The sequence below is a fragment of the Netta rufina genome (genome assembly GCF_964035555.1).
Source record: "Netta rufina genome assembly, chromosome: 2".
Lineage (NCBI taxonomy): Eukaryota > Metazoa > Chordata > Aves > Anseriformes > Anatidae > Netta > Netta rufina.
The window spans coordinates 106,527,962-106,552,484 of NC_140124.1; the positions used below are offsets into that span (position 1 = coordinate 106,527,962).

The 24,523-nt window shown below is 43.9% G+C and overlaps 1 protein-coding gene across 6 annotated transcripts in view; it reads right to left on the reverse strand.

Moving 5' to 3' along the window:
- The window catches only part of PTPRM (protein tyrosine phosphatase receptor type M), a 464,463-nt gene extending 440,906 nt beyond the window's left edge, over positions 1–23,557 (reverse strand). For 5 of the 6 annotated variants that reach the window (XM_084281573.1, XM_084281572.1, XM_084281574.1 and 2 more), the window contains exon 1: positions 23,114–23,557. In XM_084281573.1, coding sequence (XP_084137699.1) covers positions 23,114–23,186 — 73 coding nt within the window. In that variant the 5' untranslated portion in view covers positions 23,187–23,557. Of the gene's footprint in view, positions 1–3,168; positions 3,285–23,113 lie in introns of all 6 variants that reach the window. The other variant, XM_084281575.1, reaches the window with a different exon arrangement.
- Between the last annotated feature and the right edge of the window lie 966 nt (positions 23,558–24,523).

Genomic DNA, 24,523 nt, shown 5'->3' on the forward strand with positions numbered 1-24,523 from the left:
CTATTTACACTTTAGGCACAAAATTCAAAGGGAGGTAGATGATGTGGCATAGTTAATATTCCTGACTGAAGATCGTCTGAAGAAGTAAATGAAGGACATTGCCGAGCTTCTGTTTTACGCATTAATTCGCTCTTCAGAAATGTATTGGCACAAGTGTAAGAATAATGCAGGGTAAGAGTGCTTATTCAAGTCCTAAGCTACAGCACTTGAATTCAAGAGATGAGAACCGGACTGCATAATATCTCAAAGAGGGCGAAAAAAATCATTTAATGTTAAACATGAAAAAAATAAACAGTTGCAATAACTCCAATAGTTATGCATGCCCACCTAACTTTGAACAGCTGTGGCAATGAAATTCACACCAACAGCATCGAACTCTTGTTTTTGCGTATACATCTTTCAAACTATCTGTTGTTTTTTTGGTTATTGCTACTTCAGGTCAGTATGATGCCATCATCAGGAACAGCCACTGGAAGCCTGCCAGTAGCAGATGCAGGGAAGAGGGGCTAGATCTATAACACCATCTAACAGCTCAGAAGATTCCCTTCACCTACTGCAGAATAAAATAAGAGTGAAATAAAGAATACTGAACACGTGGTCAAATGAAATCAGAACTTTGAACCCGTTTAAGAAAATCACAAGATACGCCAAGAAATCCCAGGCAAAGGAACTAGTAGTACGAAGCACCACAAATACCGTGTAGACACTTTTCACAGTGCAGTTCGAACACCTTTGAGTGGTGCAGGTTGCTTTGCTGTGCGAGCAGAGTGACCCACCTGCATGACTACAAAAGCCCTTTGAGAACCTCCTCTTGGCAGCCAGCACACAATTGCCATTCCTAAGGAAACCCCTACTGTAACACCACCTGCTGTAAATCTATTTGTAAGCAAATCCTAAAAGCAAGGTAGTTTACTGTGTTTTTAAAACAGTTATCAACATTATCAGAGTGCACTGAAAGGGAATTAGTGCCACCTGAATTCACACGCTGACTTCCTGATGCTGAGAGGTGCGGTGCTCCTCCCTCTCTGTGCAGCAGTATTTCTTGCCTATGCCCCATAGATCAGAGCAGATCATGATCTAAGGGCTTCTTCTCGCCTTAAACTGCATCACGTTATGCATTTGCAGCAAAACTGATGAGCCACTGGAATTCCGCTTGCACTTAATAAATATTTAAAGTCAAAAGGTAATTTAGTCATAATATATAGAGCATTTTCTGCAAAAGGCGGAATTCTATTTTAAATAATTCATCCCATATGAATGTACCCATAAAAGGCTATAAGCAGCACCTACTCATATTAAAAGCACCAGCTCAACCACACATCTGCAGAACTGCAAAGAAACTAAAGATCAATTAAACAAGTTATACCATATATATATTGGATATATTGTAAATATACATTGTATGTTCACCCGGATAACATCCAAAATTGTGTTTCAATCACTACACACATATAAACAAGTATTTTTCACCATTGAAATTACAGTCCACAAGGTTAAAGCATTTCCCCACTTTGCCTAAAGAATTCGAACACCTACAGTAAATATATAGATCTTTCATAGCTGTGGCAATTCAGTTTAATACTGTAAATACCTGTTATATTTCTTAAAATAGGTACAATTACAGGAATGTATTAGCTTAAGTTATATCTCAGCCTTCTATAATGACAGTAACAACACAAAAAAAAATCTTATCTGCATATCTACCAGCCTATTCTGAAATATCAAATATTTGCTTTCTACAGACTGCTTGAGAAGTGGATCAAGCATCAATAATTATGTGTTCGGTTTTGTGTTGTTGTTTTTTTTTAAGCTCACTGTATTTTTTGTATGTGTGTTTGGTTTTAGATTTTTGTTTGTTTGTTTAAGTTATAATCTCTATTATAATTTAAGGAAAGAAGAGTAACAGATTAGCCCCAAACTCTGCCCCAATGTGCTTTTGTCAGTATCGACAGCCTGGATAACACCAACTAAGGCAGGAAACAAATCTATGTTCATTTCATGCTCAATTAAAAACACAGTGGGTGGGCTAGACTGCGAGAAGGGTAGAGGAAACAAAAAGATGTTTCCTAATTTTAAAGAATTTAAGGGCAAACAATCTGTGTAAATTATTATATATCCCCACTGCAAAGAAAAAAATGCAAAAACCTGCTTATGACTGGTATGCATACAAGAACTTGAGAAAATTAACTTGATGTTTGTTAGATAAGCAAATCTACCTGTTGGAGGCAAAAATGCATGCAACATCAGCTGCTCCCAAAATAGAAAAGCTCTTCACACATCATGCAAGTTGTTCAGTTGCAATATATTGTAAATACTTTTTACTAAATTAACGGAGAACATGGAGTCTATTGTTTGTTCTCTTTCATTTCGTTTTTCCCTTTCCTACATAAAGTAAATGAGAAATACATCCCTATGTTTCACATCTGCCGTGCGTTTTGTTTGCTCTCTCTTGTCTCTGGCTTTGTTCTCAACAATTTCTTGCTCCTCTGCTTTGCAAGGTTTTCTGTGCTTCCTATTCCCTTTCTTTTCCCAGGCCTGTTCATATCCTCAGTTATCCGTGCAGCCTCTCCCTTCCATTTGTCTTTTCACAAGTAGGACAAGTTTTAAGAACTAAAGCTAAGAGGAAAAACAAATACAGCACACGGGACCTAGATAACGATGTGCTGGGAAACAAATTTGTAGGTTCTAACCACAAATGGAAAGGCAATAGGAAATTACTGGAATTCAGGGACAAGAAACACACAAAAAAAAGGCCTTGCCTTCACTGCATTGTTCCTACAACTCTCCAGCACTTGGGAGAGATGTCTGCTGCAAGCGTGGAGACACATCTTCCTTGTCAAGTCTTGATTGGGCATCTGACAGCATCAAGACCAGGGCTGCAGTCTTGTTTCTCCCTTAACAGCACTTTACTTTCAGTAGTTTATCATTTTCAAATATGGTGCCCCTGATGTAACACAACATTATATCAGACAAATGCAGTTAAAATATTCTAGGATAAGGCAATTATAGCCAAAATGTGTGGAACTGCTGTTGGCAGTGCTCAGAAATTCATGCATCTCTGCCAATACAGCCTTCATCAACAGATGTGTTTTCCCCAGCCCAAAGCTCTTTCCTCTCCCCAGCACCAACAACCCGGTAACGTTCACACAACACCCAAGCAAAACTTACTGCTAAACAGATAAGTAAGGAAAAAGGGCAGCCGTGGAGACTTGTGTCCCAGAAGTCTCAAATGACCAAGCACTTCTTCAGTGAAGATGTTCAGCTTGGCAACCAGTGCCACGAAGCTGCAGGAATTGTAAAATGGAAATGCAAATTGTCATACATTGCCTGCTCTGTTTCTCCCATGCAGGGATGAATTTCCTTTTACAGCAACTAATAGGCTGTGGCACAAACCCACTGTAAAATCTGCCAGCATTTGAAGCTTGGAGTTGTAGCAGCATTAGCCACTGTTTAGATCTCCCTCCTCCCACCAGGAAACAAAACTCCACAGAAGAGCCACAATTGCTCCTTGAGAGCAGGATGATAAAGAGCATATTGGTTAATGCTGGGGAAAAAAAAAAAAAAAAAAAACAAAAAAAACGGCTAAATGCAGTATGTTGAGAGTATGTTGAGTTCTGATAGTGTCAAATAATAAGCTTGCGAATAAAAAAAAGGACTTATATTTAGGAGGTTTCTCTTTTTATTTCATTGCTGGATTGAGTCAAATCCACTAGCTCTGTGGAAATGTTCCCAGATGCATTTTATGTACATCACCTCCATTATTCGAGTTCTATTGATCTGCAAGTGTAAAGTGCTTTTTTTAACTACTTCTTTTTGTCTTGTTTTGAACAGACGGTTCTTAAAATTGGCACTTAAGTGCCCATACGCGTGTACACACAGCTTCAAATGATAATAGCAGCTATGTGACTAAATGAAGAAGTGTGTTACTCTGCATTTCATCCCCAAAAGACAAAATTGGTAAATTATTAGCTAAAACAGCAGTAGCTTAATAAAAAGAACAAAGATCTTCCCTGCAATGTTTTAAAGAACTCTGAAAGGAGTAGGGAAAAAGAAAAAGAAAAAGAAAAAAAGAAAAAAAAAAAAGAAAAAAAGAAAAAAAGCAAAAAAGAAAAAAAGAAAAAAAGAAAAAAAGAAAAAAGAAAAAAAGAAAAAAAAAGAAAAAAAGAAAAAAAGAAAAAAAGAAAAAAAGAAAAAGCATGCATTTTGAAGAGCGTAAAAATTGCAACTGGAACATAGATTTTAAGGTGTTGATTCTACAGAGCATGCTGAGATTTCCAGAACACAGAAAGAAAGAAGATAACAAATCTATTTTGGGCATTCATGAAATCCCAGCTATAATACACCAGCTCCTAATTAGAAGCCTGACACGGTAATTAATTTAAACATGGAATAACCCATAACCTTTTCACTGTTCAGTGATTACCAGAAAGATGTTTTTATTGTGACTGTAAACTCTAGAATTCTCTCAAAACATGAACTTTAATCCCTGGAAATGACCAGCATGTGCCGTCTCATTACTTAGCACATTGCTGGCAAGAACAAAATTTATTGTTAAAAAGATAAATAAGGAAACAGGACAGCAATGGGGACTTAAGTTGCCTAAGTCTCAGATGAATCAACACCTCCGTGAATACCAGCATGCCCAGGATCCAAAGCATGTCTAGTCAGGCCCCAATTCAATGAGACTTTGTATTAATTTGGTCACACACACACACACACAGAGAACAGGAAAGTTTAGATTTCTACAGGACTTGGAAAGAACAGGACCTGGGGTGAAAGCCACCAATAGTTAAACTGGGACAAAAAAAAAAAAAAAATACAGAAAAATTGTTTGGACACAGCATAACAACCTCTCATTCCCCTGCAACAGAAAAACATGTTTGTGCCCATTGTTCCTTCCCACAGACCTCTCCAGTGGCACCACTTCTCCTTCCTTCCTGTGTTTTAAAACTCCCAATGGAGTCTCAAAGTGAAGAGTAACATCACTTCTCTTCATGCCAGTGTTATCTGGGACAGAACTCTGTTAAAAATCTCTTATCCCTCAACTAATTTCCCTCTGTGGTGATTTATTTATTTATTTTATAATTTTTTCTCCTTTCAGAGGTTCTGCAATTTGTTTTCTTTTTAGTATCAGTGTATATTTTCTCTTTGCTGAAGTTTTTAATTACAAAAAGCATCATCTCTAGAGAGAGCTACAGTATTCTCTGGTATTAAGACAAGAATGCCGGCACCATGCAATGAAAACTTCTGCTACGCAAGTAGTTAAGTGTGTGCCTTTAAACCATGGGACTTTTCAAATGAAGTTTAAATGTTTTCTGGAACAATCATCTCTTAATTGATATAGGTCACCATTGTGTTATTCTTCTAATAACAAAATCTGATGTAGCCCCTTGTATGGCCACATTCGTTCTGAACAAAGCTAGACAGAAAGAAACAAAAGTTTACATTATCAGCAGCCTTAAAAGTATTTGAAAACCGAATTAGAAGGTACAGACATAATTCAAACAAAATGCATTCAGATGTAAAAAATAAAAATAAATAAAAAAAAAAATCTTTTAGCTTTCACCCATAGTTTTAATATACTGTGGACTATCTTTTCTTGATAATTTTTTCTCTTCTACAAAAGTATTAAGCTAACACACTGAACATTTTTAAAGCTCCTATTTTAGAAGTTAACATAACCCAAAGAGGTTGTGGAGTCTCCATCCTTAAAGATGCTGAGAGCTCAGGTGAACGAGGCACTGAGCAGCATGATCTAGCATTGAAGTTACCTCTGCTTTGAGCAAGGGGCTGGACAAGCTGATCTGCTGAAGCTCCTACCTGCACGAGTTGCTCTGTGACTCTCATCCCTTCTACCAGCAGCCAAAAAGAAACTACAGCACAGAAATGCTGAGCGTTACAACTGATCTCTTAACAAAATCTGTGGCTTTTACCTGCCCGGGTTATCGAACAGAAAGGCATTCTCCAACTCCACATCCACATTTCAGATGCCCTTAAAAGCTGCAAGAGCAGTAATAGCCCTTCTTTTGAGGTAGAAAACGTTAGCAGATGTGGACTAAAGCTGTGTTACTGCACTTCTTGAGACTGAGTTCTGCGTCTGGAAGGCAAAATCTGTCAAGAAACATCCAGGGAAAAGCTGACAGCAAGAACCTCGCAGCGAGGACACCGCTGGATTTCCTGGCTCCATCTCCTACCTCCTTCTGGTGAGGCCAACTTTTAAGATCAGCCACCTTTTAAGACAGCCAAAACAACCAAAGACCACGCACCAACCACGCAGCACCACGGTGACGGGAGAAAGCCACAGCCACCAAGAGGTCAACCACAAATAAATCTTTCTTTTTAGGTCTAAGTGCTAACTCACCTGGCATCGGCTCCAACCTGCTGCTGTCCAAAAGCTGGTGATGTGGGAAGTTGCCATCTACTCAAACCAAAGTTACAGCTTTTGCCTAATTCTGGTGACTTACAATTTGTATATAACCCATCTGGAATAAACATGAAAGCTATACATAAGCATTTTTTGGTTGATGTAGTATGCCTTTCTAAGGATCTTTAGCATCATTAACAACTTATTTACAGATGGGGCTGCTATGCAATGGTGTTTTACAAATATATGTTCCAAAGAGGATGCAGCCCCTATATTTGGAATACAGAGGAAAATAATTTCACTCACACACTTACTATGAAGTAGGAGACTAACACTGGAAATAAAAGTTTATGGGAAAAAAAGAGAAAAATACAAATAGTTCTCCTTCACCCATGATGCTTCTGCTTCTACTTTGCATTCGGTCAGCAAAACAGAACCCATTCTTCCTCTTACTTTTGGACTTCATAAGCAGGTATTTATTTCCCAGTGCCACAGGATTTTGCATGCAGGAAATTTTGCAGAAAAAATATCTTAATACCTACACTACATTCATGAACATATTTTTCAGTTTGCTGGCTTCCTTTTAATTATGCAATCTTTTAAGGTTATCACTTTCATTTTCAAGAACATGCAGGGCTTGTTTTTTGGACTTGGGTTCTTACCAGTGCCCTTTTAAATGTTTGCACTACCTAAGTATGTAAAAACACAACAGAGTTGCACAGGTTTTTAGCATTCAAGGTCAAGCCACCACGTTTTCTAGTGTTGCACGCTGCCTCTGGCAGAAGCCATTAACTCGAATTTCCTTAGATAAAATAACCATAACGCAGCCAACTTGTTTTGTAGGAGTTTCCGTGCTTTTTATAAAAACAGTCCCACCGCCAGCAAGCCTACAACACTGCAGGTAACAGGGCTAGGTATTATGAAAAGTTCCTTAACAAGAGCATTCCTTATCAATTCAAGTGTCAAAACCTGGTTTTGTTTCCTTCCCTCGCTGGGTCACACTAACTTCCAGATTCCCTGTGCTACAAATTACCGCGCCTAATCCTTTTCCTACAGAGTCCCTCTTCCTCTGCAGGGAGGGTCAAGGTGAAACGCCTGCGATGCACAGCTGAAGCCTTGCAGTTTCCCATTTACCAAGCCCTCCAGACAGGAAAACTGGTGCATATGAATCAAACACAAGCAACGCTAATGCATTAATGACTGACATGTGGCAGAGACGCAGACACGCAGATGCAGCTTGACATTAATGGAGAGATTTGCCTGTGGTCATGCACATAGAGGGGGGAAAAAATAGACCCACCTGCCTCATGTTTTAACCTGAGTATGAAATCAAACGTCAGACAAGATTAATTAGATGCCTGGAGTTTTATTCTTCTCTGTTGATAGAAAAAGCACATTTCCATAATGTGAGGAAGCATTTATGTGGATAGCAAATCAGGTTGACATTGAGGGAAGGTTTACTTTATTGTGAATGCTAGCTGTGTGGTGCTTGTCAGTGCAATTACTTTCTACTCAAGTGGCTTGCTTTTTAACATTTTATTATCTTAACAATAAAAACCCTGGAAGCAATAATTATTTATTATGCTAATTCCTTAGCTTTATTATGAATTTCTGCGAGACCATTAAAACTTGCTGTTTCCCAGAAATAAGCCAGATTTATTAATATTCAGGCAATTTAAAAAAAAAAAAATAGCGAGAAAGAAAGCAAAAAACAATCTCTGTACTGGTAATTAGTTAGTAACCAGTCAATTTGTACACTTATCAGCTTCCCTATAAGTTCTGTTTTCATTTATTCAATACCCAACATTTATTTCTAACATCATTCCGATTGAAAACAACTTCAGAACACCGAGTCCACTGCAGCGTTTTTTTATAAATAATGATTTAAGCAGCCGGAGAGGCAGCAGGCCTTCAGACCATCCTGAAAAGGCACCATACTCAAGGACTGCATTTTAATTATGGAAACCTTTTAGAACATCCCTGTTTTATTAACAGTAAGTGAAAGGCTATAAACAAGGCTTCAGTATGCACCACTTCTCCTCAATCCTGCCTAAAGCCCTCCAGGGGAAACAGCTCCAGTGCGCTTTCATTCCTCCCCCCAAGCATTCTCATCGCCGAATGCCTCTTCTCACCAACTTTAAAATTCATTTAACATAACAACCACGCAGTCATGCTTTTTCCTTTCCTTTTTTTTTTTTTTCTTCTTCTTCTCCTAAGCATACAAGTGTTGCCTCCTTTAGGAATAAACACCAAGGCCACAACTCTCAAACTCCACCAGCACGAATGCAGTAGAGAGACCATGCGCCAGCCTAAGCAGAAAAGCACTGTGACTAAATATACCTTGAAACGCTCTTAGCTCGCCACACTTTCATAATGCCTCGTGTCCACGCACGAACTGTGCCTGCAATTCGCACAGCCACAGCAGTTGTAATCCCTGAAAAACTTCTACGGCAAATTCCCTGCTCCAGCTCTGCTCCGAGCCAGCACAGCCAGCCCCGGTCCTTGGGAGCTGGAAGGGACCCACGAGGGTCACCAAGTCCAGCTCCTGGCACCACACAGGGCCACCCAAAACACTTCGAGGCTTGTAACAAGGCTTTCAAGCAGCCATACCAACTCTCATGCTGCCATGTACAAGATCAGAACCAAGTTTTTCCCGTCGCTTTCTACTCTGAACCAGGTTTTTTCTGCACCTCCCTCTGGGAGATTCTGCCCGTGGCAACAACAAGTTCCCTATTAATATATACCATAATTAGCACTGTAACATGGGGAGTTATGTCATAACTGTCCTCCCATTCTCTCCCTCATGATGACTTTATTTACAGGGGGGAAAAAAAAGAGAAAAAAACCTCAAAGCCCAAACTGTTCCTTCCAGAGTTGAACCAGTAAGGGGGCTGCTGCTGAATGAGGGAGAGAAGGAGCGTAAAGGGAGCTCTGGCTACAGTGGGGTGGTAGGAAGAAATAAGCTTTGCTGGAGCAGATGCTCTCTCTGAAGACAGCAGCTTGTGGATGAAGCAACTTTTCCCATGTAGAGATCTCAAAACCTACGTCTCCACAAGACAAAGATGTGCCTTGCAGAAAAGGCACCATATGGGAAGTGCTCCAAAGAGCACCCAGGAGAAGAGAAAAATTCAAAATGCTACCATCCAAAGGCACAAAACCCAAAGTCTATCCTCCACATCCAGGAATGGTGCAGTAATACATTCAAGCATACAAACTCTCCAAAATTAATTAACAGGTCAATTAGTTGTTTCAATCAGTAGCTGCAGCTGAAAAGGAAGCTGTGACACAGTGCCACCACTGCCACCAGGTACAAGCACGACTCAGTGCTCCATTTTCTCCTGTAATACCTCCAGTAACAGACACTTGTACTTATTCATGACATGAAAAAATGCTCACCCTTCTAATTTGTTCTTCCCCTTTGCTGTTTGCTTTGAAAACCTGGCCTCTTGCACAAAGCCAACACAAAGAAAACAACCATAGGAATGCTGTGATGTGCAGTTACCCTCAGCAGCCTGAGGGGAAGAAAACACAAAACAAACAAAAAAACACATAAAGGCAACCAAGACCAGACTAAGATGACCAAGACAAAAGTCACAGTACACAGACATGCTTCATAACACTTTATTTTTAAGACACAGAGTCAAGAGAGAAAAAGATGGCCAAGTGAGCAGAGCTGTGGATTTTCTTTTCCTTTCTGTCCTGCTCGTACTCACCTAAGTCATTGTGAAACAGCTTCTGCTTTGGTACCAAGGTACGCTGCATCTGAATAAGGAAATGCCAGAAAATTCTTGTAAAGCATACAAAAACTCTCTCAAAAAAGTCACCTCTCTGAATACTTCAACAAGTGTGAGATACAAATTGGGAGGTACACACAACCTCCCTAACAAACACAAGCTGGCTGTTACAGACACACCTGAAGATGATCAGCCTTGGCTTTCGGCTGCTCTCATCACGAAGACAATAAATACACAGGGTGTAGGTGTAGAGAACAAGTGCATACAGAGAAAACGAGCAGGGAACTCTCTGACAACTCGCTCTCTTGGGACAGATGCTGAAGTTTATGATATATGCTAAAAAATATAAATATCTTAAAATATAAAGATGGCATGACAACCTCCATATCCTATTACTTTCATACATTGTCTATGCATTTCAAACGCCAAAAAATGTAAAAGGCAGAAACATTAAGTACATACAAGTCTCTGATAACTTCAGGTGTAAAAGAAGAACAGTTCCTCACAGCAGCTTGTTGTGAGGAATTACAGAGTAAAACTTGATACCACTGGAAATGCATTTTGTGTACATACAGGAAAATATGGAGAGTAAATGGGAACGTTTCTTAAAGACCATGAACTGCCACGGGTGCAACATTCCTGCATCAAAGGCACAACAGTTCCCAGCCATCTTTCCCATTCCCAGATGAACATAAAAATGTATTGCAAGGGGTGTCAAAAATCCATCAAGTCCCCCTTTGTTTATTTATTACTGATCCACCGCTGGAGGCAATCCGCTCTGTCTCCAGCTGGGCTGCATTAGCACACTCACTCCCGTGCAAAAGCAGAGAGGAGAGCACGAACCGCCTCTGAAAACAGCCTCAGCTGACCCGGCTGAACTTCCCGTACAGCTGAACCTCCACGCAGCACGCGTACACGAGCTCAGAGCCAACTCCTTTACATGCCAGCCGTGGCCTCAGCTCAGCTAAATGCAGCACGTTGCAGCAATGCAACTGAGACCCCACTTGAGGGCCTATTCTCAAAGCCACCCTGCTTTTCAGACTTAGGATCCTGTCACCGATGCAGACGGCAGCAAACGAGTTCAGGGCTGAGCAGCTCTGCAGACGCCAGGAAGGCTTCCTCCCCTCTTCAAAGGGAGGAGACTGAACCCAAGCAGGATTCGGCTTCCCAAAGCTCTGTGATCTAATTCTACACAAAAGGCTTAATAAGGTTTAGACTCATAATACAATTAGTAATTTAGCTCACAAATTAGACTATCTATTAACACTCCAGCAGAGACATCAGCTGTATGAGGATTAAAACCTTATGCTCTCAGTATGGGGCGAGACCTTGGCTTTTCCAACTGGGCCCTTCAGCCTCTGCGTGGGACAACACACGGGGCACTGCGGGCAGCATCCTGATCATCTGCACATCGTCTGGACTGGCTGGGAACTCTCGAGCTCATCCCAATGACCAATTCAAGCTGGTAGAAATACGAACTTGCAGAATTGTCCCTCAAAACAGCATAGAATACACAGCATATGCCTTTACTGCAGATGTATTTATATGCGTTTTAACCACACGTAAAAATTATTACCAAAACTAACCCATCAACATGGAGAACACACACATACATCACTACCTTGGCTTAAATACAGTATTTAATTCCAGGACTCGAATAAAGAGGCAACACTTCTTCCTAAAGGTTTGCATAGAATGCTTTTCCTGTGTTTATTAAGAAATGAACCAGATTTATAGCGAATCATACAGAATCATCCAGGTTGGAAGAGACCTCCAAGATCACCAAGTCCAACCTCTGACCTAACACTAACAAGTCCTCCACCAAACCATATCACTGAGCTCTACATCTAAACGTCTTTTGAAGACTTCCAGGGATGGTGACTCCACCACTTCCCTGGGCAGCCTGTTCCAATGCCTCATAACCCTTTCTGTAAAGAAGCTCTTCCTAATATCCAACCTAAACCTCCCCTGGTGCAACTTTAGCCCATTCGGCATCACCCTCTCAGCCTAAACACTACTGAAAAGATCCAGCCAAGAGCTGATACCTGTAGCATACTACCTGATGGCACAATGTCCACGAAGAAAAGGATGCCAGACGAGTTTTTCAGAAGCCCCATTTCTCGAAAATGCTAGTATTGGGATGTTCATGCTGACTTGTGCAACACCTGATTGCCTGCAATTATTATGCCATCAGAAGCTCTTGGCAATTAATTATATCGCATGCTCCAACCCAACCATATTCATCTTTAATTTTTGAGCTCATGTTTATATAAATAGTGCCAGTATTAATAGTGCCAAGCTAGTTCTTTTTAGCTTGAAGAACAAATAGGGAAAAAAAAAAAATTAAGCAGTTTATTTCGCACTCTAGTAAAAAGCATTAACACCCAAATAATATTATGAATAACGTCCATCTGGTCTGAAATCTAAATCTGGCCACGGTATCGCATTCTCCACTAGCAGTGCCTGCTGTCGCTATGAACTGTTCACTGTGACTGCTCCCCATGCAAAGCAAAGCAAAACTTAAACCCTGCTCACTTACACCACTTACTCATAACCACACGCTCTGCTGGCATGTGTCGTAACACATGCACAGGACCATTTAGATCTAATTTACCTCAGAAAATAAAAAAATAATGACACTAATAAGCCTTCTTGGTATGAATAATAAGCAGGCAGCCAGGATGTCTGTCCCCAAGCTTTTGTCGCAGCCCCCCAGAGGCTGTGTGCCCTTACCAGATGCGCACATTGATCCCCAAAGCATCCAGGCATTGTCCTCCAGCCTTGGGGTCACAGCTGCCCTGGGAAGAGGCGGCAGAGGAGGCCACAGGGGACTCCTGATGGTGGAGAATGGGGATGGAGGCAGGCCTGAGCATGGAAAAGGAGGTGGAGAGAGCGCAGGAGGGGGCAGCTAAGCAATATACTCTTAAAGGTGGCCTGGTGGTTAACAGCTTTGTTAAATATGTATGTTATTTGCTGGGGAATGGATGGTGTTAAAGTGCAATTTGAGGCAGAACTGCAAGCAGGTAAGAGCCCTCCCTCTTGCTCTGCACAAAATTCTAGAGTACACAGCTCTGGCAGATTACTGTAATTGGGCAATTCTTTCTTTTATTGCTAGACCACTGCGCAGAGTCACAGCACCGAAATCATGTGAATGGGGCTACTGGTGAATATCACGTTATTTGTTCAACGGCAGCTGCTAGCACATGGACCTGACTTTTCTGCAGTTCCCCTTCAGAAAGCCTGGAAGCACACATCTTCTGCCATACAAGCCGGAATTCATGTTTAAAGGCTGTAAATCTAGCCCGGCGCTCTGCAGGCTGTGAAGACTTCCAGAGCCAGTTCTGGAAATGTGAGATTCCTCACTTAGAGGAGGTGAGTGGCTCCTGAAGCTCCTCTGATCCACCCACCGCGAGCAAACAAGTCTGCCAGACACCACTTCACTGAGGCAGATTTACTGTATTCATTCTTAAAACTAAGATCTTCGCAAGGGTGGACAGTTTTCATGGCAGAGTCTGCAAGTTTGGGCTGTGCATCAGAAACCGACTGAGGGTTTGCAACACCCACAACAGGACTGGCAGGGAAAGCAGTAACTTCCAAAAACACCAGCTTCCAATCTAAACCCAGCACCCAGCGGCTCCTGCCTGACACCAGAACAAGCAGGCTGCTGCTTTCAGTTCCCGTGCCCCACCGAGTCATAACAGGTACCTTCCAAACTGAGGATGTACATTTCTAAGGGCTGCATGTTTCTCTGCAAGAAATCAGCGAAGGAATTTCAAGAGCAGCAAATGCATGCAGCTCACGTAGCCTAATTCCCCTCGAAGTGACCGAGGTGACACAACAAGACAGAGCCCAGACAATCCTTATACACAGTAACTACGGCTTACAGCCCTCCACCCACCCCAGTCCTGTCTGCAGTAGAGACCCCAAGGCTGTGAGGGGACGGACGGTGGGACATGGGGCTGAGGCTGGCGGGTGCGCTCCTCGTGGGCAGACCTGCTGCTTCAGGCCATGCAGTCGCATGTCTATCTGCAGCTGAAACTACAACAGAAGTAGCTAAGGAATATTCACAGAATCACAGAATTCATTATGGTTGGAAAAGACCTCCCAGACTATCTGGTCCAACCATCCCCCTACCGCCAATGTCACCCACCGAACCATGTCCTTGAGCACCACGTCCAACCTCTCCTTGAACACCCCCAGGGACGGTGACTCCACCACCTCCCTGGGCAACCCGTCCCAGTGCCTGACTGCTCTTTCTGAGGAGAAATGTCTCCTCATTTCCAGCCTGAACCTCCCCTGGCACTTGAGGCTATTCCCTCTAGTCCTACCACTAGTTACCTGTGAGAAGAGGCCGACCCCCAGCTCCCCACAGCTTCCTTTCATTTCCCTGCATGTGTTATCTAGACACCAGGCTGAGCCTGAGGAACATTTTGAGTCTTTCAATGCTCACACCTTTTTCACACCTGTGTGGGGTGTCTAATGTGGCTAACACTGAACTCTCTAACTCTTTGCAGTTGAAATGCAAAGAAGCACCGGACAAATTGCCTTTCTCTTAAGCATGTGGAAAAGATCTGGCTCTGGAGTTCCTGTAAGACTTCAAAAAAAAAAACCCAATCCATTTCTCCTGTTGCCGCACTGTTGCTGTGGAAGGCAGTTTTTAATTTGTGAGGAGTGTATTTCAACTTGTCTTGCGCTTCTGGGCCCTATGCAATTTCACTGCGTATTTGTTCAAAAGGGCGCGTGCTTTCCTCAAACACTAAAAGTAAATACTGAAACCCTGGTAGTTTCCAAATGCCCAAATGAAAATGCCAGGGTAATTCACATAAATCCCTTACTAGCCCAGACTTATGTAGGCAATTCTAACAACTCTTCAGGTAAAAATAAATAAAACACACCTCATGAACTTTATGTGTGGTCTCAATCCACGTGCTCTGCTGTCACTGTAAACAGAGCATAGTAACGTTGGGCAACGCACCGGCTTCCAGTTCTCAGTGCCAGCCTTTGAGGTTTGTGAATAAATATTAACTTTAATTGTGTTTTGGTTTCGCTGGTTCCCTACGACACCCGCAGACCTAGCCCAAGAAGGTTGCTTTGCTTTCATGTTCAGAAAGGTGCTTGCAGCTGAGGACGGTGCTGGAGAAGTGCTTTTGGAGGCTTCCTCCTGAGCCAGGACCGAATTGAAGATGACATCCCTCAGACTCAGGGAAGAGGGCCTCAGCTGCATGGCACCTCCAAATTATCACTGGGACAACAATTTGTCTTACCTAGCTGAGAAATGACTTTGGTAATAGCTGTCTCTGCAGAAGTTAAAAAGAAAAACAGCTGAAGTGATGTGTTATGTAAAGTGCTTATATTAAAGTGTTGTATGCGGTGCTTTGTAAAATAATCTTCATCTACTCTGCAGAATTCAGAAAATGGAACATTAGAGGAAAAAAAGGCTAGAGCAGTTCTCAGTCATTAGCATAAAAACTACCCCACTGAGTACTACACCTCCTGCAAATGTCCACAACTGTCTTCATCTCCTAAATATGTGACAGTATTTAAGTACACTGTTGAGTTTCTGGGCAAGACTGAAGTTATAGGTGACAGCCGATGGCTGCTGTAAGTGTTCTCTAAATACATTCAGGGGTTCTCAACTGTCAGTTAAAAATAAAAATAAAAATTCAACCATGGTCAAAACTAAACCCACCAAAAAAGAACAGAAAAGACAGCCTACAATGATGCTCACCCATGCCACAGCCAAACGCCACAGCGTGCACTTAAATCCAGGTCTCCCACACCTACGCAGGAGCTCTGATCACCAAGCAACAGGAATTACAATACACGCCTGTCTTTTGCATGCTGTGCTCCGGCAGCACACTTCGTGTTCCACTATGTCATCCCAACCTGGAGCCAGAAAAAACTTCCAGGCTCAGAAAGTCCCGCAGAGTGGGGAAAACATTTCCTGGTTAAGATCATAACGGCACGTCTTAAAGCAGAGAAGGAAAACGAGATTTACACTATCAAAATACAAACAGCCTGCAAAAAAACTGTGATCAGAGCAGTGTTGATACTGAATTACACCCTGTGATAGAAATATCATGGGAATTGCTGTAAGTTATGTGTAGCCCTGTGCAGTTGGCAAGCAGGGCTGAACCTTGAAACAAATGCATTTCCTCACTCGAGCAAGTTCCTACCAAGTGCGTGAGCACACGCTCAACAGACTGTGGAGTTGTTAGGAAACACTGGGCTTCTTGTTGCGATTTTATTTACCAGAAGTAGAAGGATGTAAGAGGGAACAGACAATAATGAAATCTGTCTGTTCAAACAAAACAAATTCACTAATCCCATAAGAAGCGAGAATGAGCATAGCAAACAGCTACAGCAAGAACAGTTGTGTCTGATTTGGGGCCTAACGCAGCTCACGGAGATAGAAACTGACTTTGCTGTTTGTTTGCAGCTGTTTTCTCTGTGTACCCTCAGAAAATGCACAGACGTCCTAACTGGAGCTGTAAGGTGTGCATGCAGGTGACCCCTTCAGTGATCACAGACCAGTCTATACTCACCAGAAGCACAGATGTGAAAAGCTATTCATTTACCTGTAAGAACTCCATGACAAAAACCTTAGGGGCATTGACAGCCCACTGTCCACCTAGCTGGAAGTGCATAGAAACTCCTGTGATGCTCAGTCTTACAGAACAATCTCATCAGCAAAACTAAAAACCACTATTTTCATCTAATCAGCCTACCGTTAGGCAGTACAGAATTACAACAAAGAGCCAAAATATTTTTGACAGTAACAGAATAAAGAAAGAACTGAAGAGAATAAGGAGTCAAACAGTACTGGATTTTAGAATTGGGGATAAAGTGGTGATAGGGTTCAAAATGTCAAGCTCCCCTCCCAAAACCCCTACCGTAACCCTCCCAAAACCCCTACTACTACCAAAACTTGCTGCTCTTGAAATCAGGGGAGATTACACACATGCAGAGGTAGAAGGGAGTAAAAAAGAAGAAAAAAAAAAAAAAAAAGGAAAATCCACCTTGCTCATACAAGAAATGTTGGTTTCACACCATTCCATAAGGAAAATAAATAAATAAATAAAGTTTCATTAACATCATTACACTTAATCATATGTGCAAAGATAACCAAATATTGCTGTGTAAAGCTGTCAGAAGACATGTTCGAGCCTTGAATAAATTAACGAGACAAGCGTGTTCAAAACAAAGCTGACAAAAATAAAAAAATGTGAGTAAATATAAATCCATTTATGTTTTCCAGATGCTGTTTAACTGCCTTTACAAGTTCAGTTTTTTCCTAGGGTACTTTCCCTTCCAGTAAGGTTCATTTCTTACACTCTTTCACACAGTGTCGTGCCTTCCTTCCCACCCTTCTCGCCAAACACCGTAATGCTCACCTGCTTTCAGAGCTCCTTCCTGCTAATGCTGCCCTGCTTTTGTCTGAACAAACGCGGTTATTGCTTTCTTTGCTGCCATTGCTCCTCATGTGGCAAAGGGGCACGCTGAGTGAAATGGCTGAGCCACTGCTCCCCTATTCCCTGCAGCTTCTGGACATGAGTATGTGTTACAGGCATAAATACACCTTCATTTGTACCGTTACTGCTCTCAGAAACTTGGGCATAAAAATGTCTTTTCTTCTTCATTTTTAAACCATGGGTGAGGGCTTACTCTCTGTAACTCCTCGCAATATTAGAGGCAGTGACATGCCCTTTAATCGCCAGGACACAAGGCTCTTCCGAAAATCAGTACAGGATTCCCCTGACAGCAACATCCTTTCCGAAAATAATTCCTTCAAACGGAGCAGAGGTCTCCCCACGACGCATTAAGAAGGTGTATACTCACACAACACTGAGCCTTTCCTTTAACACATACCTACAGATAAATTGAGATGGTTAAGGTACAGCTTTATCACACCTCTGTAGCTACTACCCTTGCATTTAAGCCACTGGGAAAGCACTAACAATTTCTCTGTAATTTCATGCATTTTATTGCAGTATTCAAGAGAAGGCTGAATGAGTGCTGCAGTAACGCTGATACTGAAATCAGCCTTTTTATGCATAATGAAAAGTTCATTTGTGTTATAAGCAAACTGGTGCAAACAAGCCACCAGTGGCTTCAAATTCTCTAGGTCACCAAAATTCATCAAATATTTTCACACCTCCCAAGTTCCAAACATCCTGACATGCAAGTAAAAGCCCAGCTTCCAGCCCTTCCTCGCTTTCCACTTAGAAAAGTGGATTTAGAGATGCAGCTACACCTAGTGATCAGCAGCAGAGCACAGCAGGCAAACTCATGAAGGCGCAAGTGTTCGTGCACTACAAAAGCAGAAAGAAGTGAACAGAGGGGGGTGAGGAAAGCGACAGAGTATAATTTATTACTAAACTTCTTTTTTTTTTTTTTAAGCATATTGCTGTACACTCCAAATTGGTTTTGTTTTCCTCAAATGTTTTTCGATACATTGAGAGCTTTACATAATAAATCAGAAATACACACTTGGAAATTATCAGCAAACTCAGATGAAAGAAAGAGGACTCTCAAATTTTCCTGCAGAAACTGAGGAGAATTAAGGCAATTCAGGTGCACTCACATTAATGAACAATTTATCCCTGGGAAAACTTTCAAAACCCCTTATCTATACACTTGGGAGCTGAAAGGCTCATAAAAGCACGTCATTTTCTGTGGAAACACCTTTAAAACCTAATGATGATACCTCAAATAAGCATTTGACAATGTTACTAATAAGCTTCAAGCGCAAGTGGCAGCCCTCTGAAGTGATCTTTCCTTCAGGATGAAAGTTCAACGTGTGAAGTACAGGATCAGTGTGACCCTACCATGCCACCAGACTTTGTCCCATCAATCCTACACCTATTGTGCTCACCCCACTGGTCAGTGAGATGGAGACCAGAAGCTTCCTCTCTGTCCTAACCTGTGTTGTGATGTGCTTGAGGAATTTGTCCCTCTAGCTGTCAATCTAGCACCTTCTGCGAGCACTAAACAGATTATTTTCCATAAATTATATACTGCTATATTGTTTCAGGACACTGTAATCTATTTTGCTCACGAATTCTGATGACCACTAAACCGAGAGACCGAAAAAACACCACAGGAATTTTCCAGCGTTATTACATCCTTGTAATCTTCTGAAAGGTTTATTTTTAATTTCTGGTGTGGTTTCATTACTAACTTTTGACACCAGAACAGCTCAACGGTATGAAAAGAAAACCCCACCGCACGGCGTCTTTTTTGACAAACCCTGACGCTTCCAAAGCCAGGACTATCATTTAATCTGATGCATCCTTGAGTATGTCCTAGTTTACAGGGAAACACAAACTTTATTTCATGTTCCAAGCTGCCAGAAGTGCTTAGAAATACAGACCTACTCGAAGCTGATCCTTCAACTTCCTTCCACTAACTTGCTGGACTGTTTTAAATGCAATCACTTAAATGCACGGCGAGTGCTGGGATACGGGCTCGCAGGTGGAGTAAGCAGTGCAGGAAAAAGCAGGATTTGTTAAAATAAGATATAAAATAAACCCACGGCTCTTTGCTGGCAAAATGATCAGAATAGCTATCAAAGGCTTCTAAATACAGACCCTGAATGACAAACTGCTGTAAAATGAGTAAATTACACCAGAAAGTTTTTACTTTCTACACCTTTCTCCGATTGCCAGAGGCTTCCCTTCAGCTGGGACTGGACCTATGAAGACGTAACCCATCCTCTTTCTTTTCATCCTCCCTCTTTGCTGCCACCAAACATCAGCACCATCATGGTAAGTTCCAACTTTAGCATGTCACGTTTCCTCCTTACATTTGTTTTTGGAAAGTGTGATTCTTGCCTCCAGAGTGCCTACACCCAAAACCAAAACAGGGGAAGATGAGGCACAGCATCTATTTAGAATGCAAGGTTTATATTTTAAGGCCATGAAATAGCCTGAGGACTACTATTCTCCACGGAAAACCTTTGCTGGTCCCTAAGAAAAATGGTTTTCAGTTTTTGTACAGCACTAGCCTTCCTGTTCTCCTCCTCACAACCACTGCTAGTCCTGACACAAAATCACTCCTCCAAGCACTTGCAGGCCAGCCCTCGGCAGAAGAAGTAAAACTTTTAAAACCAGCACCACAAGAAGAATGTGTTAATACACAGCCTTACTGCTTTCTATAGCAAAGGAGAACAGAGCGCTCTAATAATAGGCCTCTCTAGGTCAGACTCAGGTTATAAGCAAGAAGCACCAATTTCGGGATTCAGGCTGTGTGCAAATTTAAATCAATCTGAGCGCAACGCCTCTATAAAAACACAGTTTCTGCATTCTATTACACATCTCCTTGCCTTCAATTTCAGTTACCCGTGCTGGTATTTGACAGAACTCATTACATCCAGACCTCTCATTTCACAGAAGACCTAATATTTAGGCTTACAGTGTCCCTTCTAACTTTCCATCTCCGTGTTTGACCTAGATCCCTTGCAGGAGTGCGTCGCCTCCCCTTGCCTGCACAAGCTCCCGGGGAGAAGGCAGGAGGAATACGGCAGGCTCGGGTGGCGTTTCAGAGGATGGCACCACCACAGCTCAGGCACTTTGTAACGTTAGCCTTTGGTCTTCACATGGCACCACTTAATAACATTCATACTAAAATCATTAAAAAAAAAAAAAAAAAAAAAAAACTTAGGTCTGCTAGAGTTTCTCAGGAACAAACAATCTGTTCTCGCAGAAAGACCCCAGCTACTTCTAAAAACTTTTTTAAAATAAGAAGCACTGCCCATATAAGACAATGTTTTCAGCAACATCTCTTCAATTCAAATTCTTGAAAACATTTGCTTCTTGAACCAGTGAGTCCAGAATTTTAAATTCTTTAGTTAAGGACTCAGAGAAAATCTCATTGTTATTAACTGTTAAGCTGCTTTCAAAAGATTACTTGAAAGCTCCCAGGCCTTAAAAAGCCAAGATCTGATCTTTCAGTGTGATTATTCTCTAAATAAGAAACTCAAATAAAACAATAGCTGAAGGTAATGTTAGAACTAATCTCTGTCAAATAAATCAATCATTTTTGGAAAGGGTAAAAATAAAAATGGAACTAGAAATGCCAAAGATGACTTAACTCACCCACTGCTATTCTTTGCTTCAAATATGTGTGGAGTTGGTTTTCTTTCTTTTCTTTTTTTTTTAATTCCTTTTTTAAACTTTTGGCAGGTTATTCATACAACCCCCATCAGCAACAAGGGACGGCTAGTACAAAAGCTAACTGCCCAGCTCAAGGACGGATTTTTGTGTAATTTAATTTCTATGACACTGATGTATCACACTTAGCAAAAGCAACAGCAATTTTTTCCCCTAGGCAAAAATGACTCCCAGGCATGCACTTCAAATGGTAAAGTACAAAAATGGAAATTTCATCAATTTTGGTCTGAGTACCAAGAATTGATACTGAAAAAAAAACACGACGCACACACCACTTCACGGATAAGCTTTCCATTCAATATTTAATATCCATGCACATATGCACGCACGGGGAGAGAGCAGGCCAGATGCTGCACCCCGTGGCATCCTCTGCAATCCCGTTTCAGCCTGTAGATCGTGGTGTCTCTCCCTCAGAGCTCTGGAGGTGCTGGAATCGCCTTGTGCAATAACTGGATCCACCTACGGGCATCACTGAATGGTTTGTGTTTCCTACGGCCGCGTGTGGCAATGGAAACGAAGACAACATGAATGGTGCTTAAATGCTGACTCCAGCATAGCATCGGCGTATCACACACACAAGTCACTTACATATCCAGAAGAAGAGCTGCCCTAGCTCAACTTTGAACAAGGAGTACAGGAGTTTGTGCAGGTCAGCAGTGAGTTACGGATTTGTCTTCATAAAGGAAGAGCTCTCACTGAAGCCCGGACACTAGACTTCCCATATTAATGAGTTATAGGGCTAATATACATGAGTTCAGTTCCATAATTCACTACAGAGCTCAGCTTCGTCCTACCACGACTGTTTGGAAAAAGATTTCATCATTCGTATATCTCATCTCGGTGCTAAACATCTCTCTGCTCAGGAGCCCTCTGTCTCACCCGCAGTAAAAAACGCGGAGGAGAATTTAAGGGAAATGCAGCTGCATACACAAAAGGTCGCTGGGACCTGACATAAACCCAGATTTTTCTAGTTTTAAACGAGTTTAAAAGCAGACCACGAACTCTCCCCCCCCCCCCCACCCCATAAAACTTGCTCTAGCCACGGAGCCGCACGGGAGCAAGGCGTGCGTCCAAAACACCCAGCAAGCAGCCTGCGCACCCAGCGAAGCCTCAAAGCCTCGCTCCCCACCGAAGCTGACTTCTCATGAGCTGAGGACCAGATGTCTCCAATTTCTTCACCGTACTTTGCAGCAACTTCGTGCTGGAAACAGCCCACGACACACACATCCCTCCCTCTCTCCCCCCCCCCCCCCCTCCCCGAAGCGAGCTCGGCGCGCTCCGCTGCGAAGGGGATTTCACAACCCGGATTCCCGTCTGAAATTACGGGTTTCTTCGGCACGGAAAAAGGACGGGGGAGCAGCGGGGGGCTGCGAAAACCCACCCGAGGACCCGAGGGAAGAGGGGCTCGCCGCTCCGCCGGCTGCCAGCCCCGACAGCCCCACACACGGGGGGGGTCCCCCAAAGCTGCGCCCCGCCGTGTCGCGGCCGCCCGACGGCGGGGGCTGCCCGTGGGGGGCTCCCCTCGCCCCTCAGCCTCCCCGGCAGGGGTCAGGGGGAAACTTTTGGCAGGGGGGATGCGGGGAAGAGCCGCAGCCCGAGCGGGGCACGGCCCGGCCCGACCCCGCCGGCCGCTCGCCCTGCCCTCCCCTCGGCGCCCTTCCCGTCCAGGCGCACGCCAGCGGCATCCCGCCCGCCGCCTCCTCTCCTCCTCCTTCAGACACTTTTTTGTGTTGTTGTTGTTGTGTTTTTTTTGTTTTTCCCCCGTTTACAAAGCGGCTACGAAGTGTACGAAGTGTCAGCCCCGCCAGGGTATGTGTCCCCCCACCCCCCACCCCGACCCTTACCTGTGAACGTCTGCGCTCCCGCTGCCAGCAAAAGTCCGGCCAAAGTAAGCAGGCAAGTCCCAACTTTCCCCATATTTCCACCCCTTCCTGCCGCGGATCCAGCAAAGTGCCAAAGTGTCTGCCAAAAAGTCGGAGGCTCCCCCTTTCGCCCCCCTCCAGCCGCTGGGGCAGGCGGGGAGGGGGCGGCCGGGACTCCCCCTCGGGGCTCCCCGCAGCCGCTCTGTGCGCTCCTCGTCCCCTTCGGCTCCTCGGGGTGCCCGGAGAGGGGCTCGGGGACCCCGCGGTGCCTTCCTCCGGCCGCTGCCCTCACCCCGGGGGCTGCCTCCCCGCCGGCTCCCGCTGCCCGGAGCCCGGTGGCCGGGGCGGGTGTGTTGGAGGGGGGGGGCAGCCGTAATGCCGGCGTCTCCCCGCCCGGCGCCGCCGCCGGTCCCGGTTGAGCTCGGCTCCCTGACTGACTCGCGGTCCCCCCCGGCAGGCGGGCGGGCTGAAGGGAGCGGGGAAAGTCACGCCCAGCCGGCGGCGGCGCCGCTCGGCCCCGCTAGAGGGCGAGGCGGTGCGGGCCGGGCGCCGCGGGCGGCTCCGGGGGTCGCGGCGTCCCCCCCCCGCCCCGCAGCCCCTGTCCCGGATGGGGACAGCGACCGCGCTCTCCCCTTGCCCCCTGCTCTGTGGCAGCGGGGCAGGGACGGGTCACTATTCAACGCGGGGTTTTCCCGTCAGCGTTGCTTTTGGGTTTGGTTCCTGTGGCCGCGACCACCCCCCCCCCGTCGTCGTCGTCGATGAATGCCGGCATTGGGATGGTGGCGGGGGACCGAGCCCCCAAACGCGTGCCCTGAAAGTTGAGCGCCTCGCCCCGGCTGCGGAGGGCGCCCCTGGCAGCCCGCCCGCCCCACTGCCCTGCCGGGGGTGGGAAATGGTCTCGGAGGGGCCACACTTCAAACTGAGAGGAAAATCCTTTAAAAACGGAGCTGCCTTTCGTCCCTTGCATGCTGAGGGTCCCGGGTTTTTGCTCCGCAGCCCTCTCCGTTTGGGGGATGCGGCTCCTGGAGTCCCTAACCTTCAGACACCTCAATAATGTGTTTATTGGTTTTAAGCCTCTTCTTTCTGAACTTGGCATCCAGGGGTGGAAGTATTTTCGTTGGCTATCATCACTTTCAGCTAAAGCTTATTTATTTATTTGTTTCTTTGCTTGTTTTATTTCAGGTGCAGGTGGCTGGCCAAACTTAACTCCTGTTTATTCCCGGGGGTCACAAACAAAACGGTGGAAACAAGAATCAAAGTAGTGCCGCAATTAAGGGTTGGAGCTGGCAAATAAAAACCACAAAAGCTCGGGTTCTGCGTTGCCTGTTTTCTCCAGAGCGGGTCCTTTGTTTTTTTTACGATACCCTCATGTGTGCTTAGCTTCAATCCCGT